Source organism: Aedes albopictus, chromosome 3 (genome assembly GCF_035046485.1).
Source record: "Aedes albopictus strain Foshan chromosome 3, AalbF5, whole genome shotgun sequence".
NCBI classification, from domain to species: domain Eukaryota; kingdom Metazoa; phylum Arthropoda; class Insecta; order Diptera; family Culicidae; genus Aedes; species Aedes albopictus.
In genome coordinates, this window is record NC_085138.1 from 304214559 (window position 1) to 304220558 (window position 6000).

A 6000-nucleotide genomic window follows, 5' to 3' on the forward strand; every position below is an offset into this window, starting at 1 on the left:
TGAATTTTTATATGGAAATATTGGGCTCAAAAACACTAAGTTACTAATTGTTAATTTAACATAAGTTTTAATGTATTTTTCAGTTCATATAATGATCCTTCAGACTTTTGCTGGTGAATTATTAGTCAAACAACAATATTTCGTTTTTCTGGACTTTGAATTGTTAAGAAAATGAGTGTTGCAAGTCACCCCGTCTAGGTACAATATTTCAAAACATATGAATATAACAAAGATATTGTAATATTTTTATAAAGTAAAATGGAAATTCATATAGCTCATTATGTATAGAATCCGCATATAGAATATCATTTTTGGAAAATTTTGTTTTCATTCTTTTGCAGGTAACGATTCGAGGCTCACATTTTTGTTACTCTTTCAGACTAATGTTAAATTTATGAATATTTTGTTGGAACTATTTTCATAAAAGTAAAAATCGTGGCTACTGCTCAGATAGTATGTGCACTTTATAGTTCAACTGAGTTTTGGTATGTAAACGTCCGATTTTTATGTTTTGTTGATAAACATAGACAGAAGACATCAAGTGTTGCAAGTCACCCCGCCGTTGCAAGTCACCCCGTTTGACGGTACATACTTTTGACAAGTAAATGGCGGGCTCGGTTAACCATTTCATTGGTGGATTAAATCACGTTTTTAACCACTCGAAAAGCTCCTAGACCGGTTCGGCAATCGATCTCGCCGTCTCCTGACTAGCGATTCAAGGGGCTCAAATGGTAGAGTTCGGATTAGAGATAATCACAGGTTTATTGCTACTACTGGAGTAACAACAATTTATTGACAATAATTTTATCATATTCCAATATGTATATTAGTTAGAGCGATAACAGAGACAGCCGCATTACCGTACACCTGAAGGCAGATGTCGGAAGCAGCTTCGAACTTACTGGGCTAAGTACTGGTAATCATGATTAAACCAATAAAATTTGGAATCAACCATCATCTTCGGACTATGGATCCCATTTCTCATATCAACGCGGATTGACGAGAAACTGACCCACTCTGACCCGACCACACAGCGCTTCCTAAAACGTCTTAATTTTATCGTTAATTTCATCGGCATGTTCCATCAGCTTCTTCCACTGGGGAACCGTAAGGCTGATGCCCTTTTTGCCCGGCAGGGATTGACCGTCTTTCTCATAGTACTCCCGCACGTTGACGTAAATCTTACCCTTGAACTCTTTCACCGTAACCTTCCGATTGCGATCTATGGTCCATTCCGCTTCGCCGTCCGCGTTGGTTGTGCTAGCGGAGTCGGTTTTGGTTTTCTTTACCGGTGTGCGCTAGGGAATGGGACAGTTTAAATGCTAGGGAAGTCGAGTTATTTATCAAACTTTTACTCACATCATCCGGACCAGAATCGGAATCGGAAGTATCCTGCTTCTTGTTCTTCGGCATATTTAGTTTGTGGCACGGGAGACCGGTTTCGAGTGAACAGCTGGAATAAACAGGAATAAACTAAACAAAAAAAAGACATTGTTGAGGTTATGTTTGGCAGCAAAATACAATTTTTGTACAGCTGTTTTCCTTATACATTCATATAAATTTAGTAATGTAAATTATAACTATTCTACTTACCAAACAATAGACTGAATTTAACAGTTTATAAACCCTTGAAACAAGAAACACCTACTTAAACGAGAAAATAATTTCCTGACCGACCGGAAAATTTGCGCTGTTGACTGTTTGGCAGAGACGGCGAGAACAAGAACGAAAGAAAGACAGACGAGACGAGCAAAGACAACTGGGGATGTCAGAAAATAATCGACAGTCGATTAACTTTTTTAACAGCCACACACTGAACGAAACCCCCCGCCCAAGATCGACTGAGAGGCGATACGATCACGCCCCTTAACGACATTCGGTCGGAAACCGTATGGTCCACCGACCGAATGATGTCATCTTAAAACCGGATGACAGTGATATGAAAATAGAATGTCGACCATATGGTCGAGCAACCTTGTTGTTTAGCGATTGATAACAATAATGCCACCGCTATCTTTCTCAAAAAGTTATGTGCTTAGTGGCCAGGGTACCCTTGCGGGCACCCTTTACAAAAAAATATGACATGTCCAGGATAAGACATGCGACGAAAAACCGTCAACGTCGCGGGTGTCACGATCAAGGAACTTGTTACGCTATCGATGAATAAACTCGGTGCATCTGTGTGGCCTTCGATCTGCAACTAATATTCATTTACATAGCGTGCGTCGGCTCATACACGAATAAGATGATCGTCATCCGCTTTTTAGGATGATTGCCGTATGACTGATTCGTCATTCAAAAACACGATTTTAGTAATTTTTACTGGATGGTCGGACAAATCAGTCGATTTCGGGATGGGGTTTTCGTTCAGTGCAGCAAGACAACAAGCAAGACTCTGTGAAACCCGCAACTCTGAGCCTAGGGGCAAGACACTGTGCAAACGAGAGCAACTCCTAGAGCACCGCCGCAAAAAAACGAAAACGACATAAATTAAGCCCTGTATGCTTATATGAAGCCTACAAGCTGTAAAGAAGCTTGTCTGTGCTGTCACATGGCTTGGAGTGGAGTACATGACGTTTATATTCTAGATTGAGTTTAAATAAGGGCGAAAGTAACATGAGAGAGTTCTCTTCATCGACTTTCTCTTCTTCAAATTAAAGTGACAAGATGCAAGTATGATTGAACTTTTTGGCCATAAATCGTTAGGTTGCGATGCAATCTAGCGTCTAAATGTAAAAAAGTTCGATTGAATTTGCATCTTGTCACTGTAATTTGCAGAAGAGAGAGTCGATGAAGAGAACTCTCTCATGTTACTTTCGCCCTTATTTAAACTCAATCTAGTTAAAATTTATTTCGACCAAAACAAACTCAAGTCGGTCATGGTTGATACATTCACAGTGATTCCATGGTGCATTAGTAGATCAGATGGGGAACGCAAGTGAACTTGTAGTTTCGATCAGGAACCTGGAGGACAAGAGCTGGAATTTGGGTCAAGCAGCAAAAAAAAAACAACTTCAGTGGAAGCAAAAGAAATGAGAAATGAACAGAAGATAAACATTTTTTTTTTCTTTTTTCTTTGTCTCATTTTTGACAACTTTCGCTCCAGAGACTTGGCACGGAGTTTTCGAGATGGCCGTATATCAGCCGAATAATGCGCCAAAAGTGGCTTTTGAGCAGCTCTATTAGAGGATATAGAACCAATTAGCTCTGTTAGCCAGGTTCTATATTCCACTATAGAGCTGATTTAATGCCATTTTTACGGCTCAATGGTTACCTGGGTAGATTTTCATGTTAACATTGCTTTCTATTGTGAATGTATACCGCATTAGTTCAACACTGGACTATCGCACTAGTTTTCACAAGTGCGAAAATGCAAATAAAAGTGCGCGATTGTATCCAATCGACTTGGTGTCTTCAGAGCACTTATTCAGCATACATCGAAGAAATAGTGCGCCGAGGACATCAATTTGATTTGATGTAATCGCGCAGTTTCATTTACGTTTTCGCACTTATAAAGACTCAGTGCGCAGTCCAGTGATGAACTAAATGCGGTATATTATACAGTGTATTTTAAAACTTGATTTTTTATAATGATTACAATTGTTTTACATTAGATTCCATTGTTAATTAGACCGATAATAAATTAACATTTGAATTCATTGTTACTTTTGGATTCAGCGTTTAAACCCTAGATGGAACCCGACAAAATGGGGAGCGATACAGACAGAAGCGGAAGCAGCAGATCCGTCTCTTCCGGGAGAAAAGGCGCAGCCTGAGAACAGCGGGGTGCGAGGAAATGGAACTGCTGTGCCGTTCATAAGAAACACGTAAATTCTACCAGAAGCTCAACGCATCCCGCACGTGCCGCAAGCCGAAATCTGCAGGAACAAGGACGGGAGCCCCCTGACGGACAAACGTGAGGTGATCGAAAGGTGGAAGCAGCACTCCGACGGGCACCTGAATGGCGAACCAACTCCCACGCTGAGGGAAGTTAAGGTGAAACGGGACGCCGTGTTATTTTTCCTATCTTGCCTCTCTTTCTAACAATTTGCCTCGCGATTTTGAAGATGGTAATCTCGAGTTCTATTGTACTGAAGATGATGAAAAACAATCAGCATGTGCAGTGCAAGTGAGCATACACAATGATAGGTTTTTGTTGCAAATTATGAAGTAGAATCTGAGATTACCATCTTAGTAGCAACAGAGCAATGGCGGATATTTACCCGACCGTCCCGTCCGCCCTTAAGGGATGCCATCCACCAGCTCAAAAACAACAAAGCGGCTGGTAAGGACGGTATCGCAGCAGATCTCATCAAGTTGAGCTAAAAAGTTGACCACCTGTCTGTACCGGTTAGTAGTCATGATCAGGGAAACCGAACAGCTACCGGGGGAGTGAAAGGAAGGGTTAATGTGTGAGAAATTTCGAGCGATCACCATTTTGAATGCCGCCTACATAGTGCTATCCCAGGACATCTTCCGTCGTCTTTCACTTAAAGTAAATGAGTTCGTGGGCAGTTACCAAGCCGGTTTCATCGACGGCCGGTCGACAACGGACCAGATCTTCACCGTACGGGGAATACCGCACCACCTGTTCATCGACTTCATGGCGGCATACGACAATATCGACCGCACATGGAAAATCATGGACGAGAACAGCTTTCCTAGGTAGCTGACTAGACTGATAAGAGCAACGATGGACGGTGTGCAGAACAGCGTAAGTATTTTGGGTGAACTATCCAGTTCATTCGAATCTCGACGGGGACTACGACAAGGTGATGGACTTTCCTGCCTACTATTCAACATCGCCCTGAAAGGTGTTATGCGAAGAGCCGGGCTCAACAGGCGGGGTACGATCTTCACGAAATCCGGTCAATTTGTCTGTTTTGCGGATGATATGGATATTATTGACAGAACATTTGGAACGGTGGCAGAACTGTACACCCGCCTGAAACTTGAAGCAGCAAAAGTCGGACTGGTGGTGAATGCGGCTAAGACAAAGTACATGCTTGTAGGTGGGACTTAGCGAGACAGGACAAGCCATGGCAGCGACGTTACGATAGACGGGGATATTTTCGAGGTGGTAGAAGAATTCGTCTACCTCGGTTCCTTGTTAACGGCTGACAATAACGTGAGCCGTGAAATACGAAGGTGCATCATCAGTGGAAATTGTGCCTGCTACGTGCTCCAAAAGAAACTGCGGTCAAAAAAGATTCACCCCGCACCAGATGTACCATGTACAAGACGCTAATAAGACCGGTGGTTCTCTATACGGACACAAGACATGGACGATGCTCGAGGAGGACCTGCAACACTCGGAGTTTTTGAGCGACGCATGCTAAGGACGATCTTCGGCGACGTGCAGAAGAACGGTGTGTGTGGCGGAGAAGGATGAACCACGAGCTCGCTGCACTCTACGGTGAACCCAACATCCAGAAAGTGGCTAAAGCTGGACGTATACGGTGGGCAGGGCATGTTGCAAGAATGCCGAACAACAACCCTGCAAAGTTGGTGTTTGCTAACCATCCGGTTGATACACGAAGGCGTGGAGCGTAGAGAGCATGATGGGCGGACCAGGTGGAGCGTGACCTGGACGAGGACCTGGATTCTTACGGAGATTCAATCAAGTAGTTCAAAGGGAGATTCATTCAGGGCAAGAATGCTGTAGGGATTTCTTTAGAATTGCCCAAGTAACTACGCTGCTCAAGCCATAATGCATGCATAAATACGGTGCACATAAAGCAAGCACTACTTGGTATGTACAATTAAGGCTGGATTAAAGTGAGAAAAGGCCCCAATATAGTCGTATTATAGTTAACTATATTGGAGCCTAGATTGGGGCCCTTGACCACTTTAATTAAACTTTAATTGTACATACACAGTAATGCTTGCTTTATTTACAGTGTGTATGCATGCATTATGGCTTGAGCAGCGTAGTTACTTGGATAGCTCCCGGGTTTTCTCCGGAATTTATTTAGGAATTCTTTATTGAGTTCTACCGAG

General features: G+C 42.6%; 1 protein-coding gene and 1 long non-coding RNA gene across 4 annotated transcripts in view; one reads left to right on the forward strand and one right to left on the reverse strand.

The window, feature by feature from the left end:
- The window catches only part of LOC134284084 (uncharacterized), an 816516-nt gene that overhangs the window by 497899 nt on the left and 312617 nt on the right, over positions 1 to 6000 (forward strand). The window lies entirely within an intron of this gene.
- On the reverse strand, positions 769 to 1797 carry LOC109413087 (RNA polymerase II transcriptional coactivator). Of its 3 annotated transcripts, none has more exons than XM_062842348.1 (3): positions 1594 to 1797; positions 1360 to 1473; positions 769 to 1298 (listed from the first exon to the last, which is right to left on the reverse strand). In XM_062842348.1, exons 2-3 carry the CDS (start codon positions 1411 to 1413, stop codon positions 1041 to 1043), a joined length of 312 nt encoding a protein of 103 aa, XP_062698332.1. In that variant the 5' UTR covers positions 1414 to 1473; positions 1594 to 1797; the 3' UTR covers positions 769 to 1040. The 3 variants fall into 3 exon arrangements, with proteins under 3 accessions (XP_062698332.1, XP_062698333.1, XP_062698334.1); XM_062842349.1 differs by having other exon boundaries at positions 1360 to 1453; positions 1594 to 1745; XM_062842350.1 differs by having other exon boundaries at positions 1360 to 1453; positions 1649 to 1682.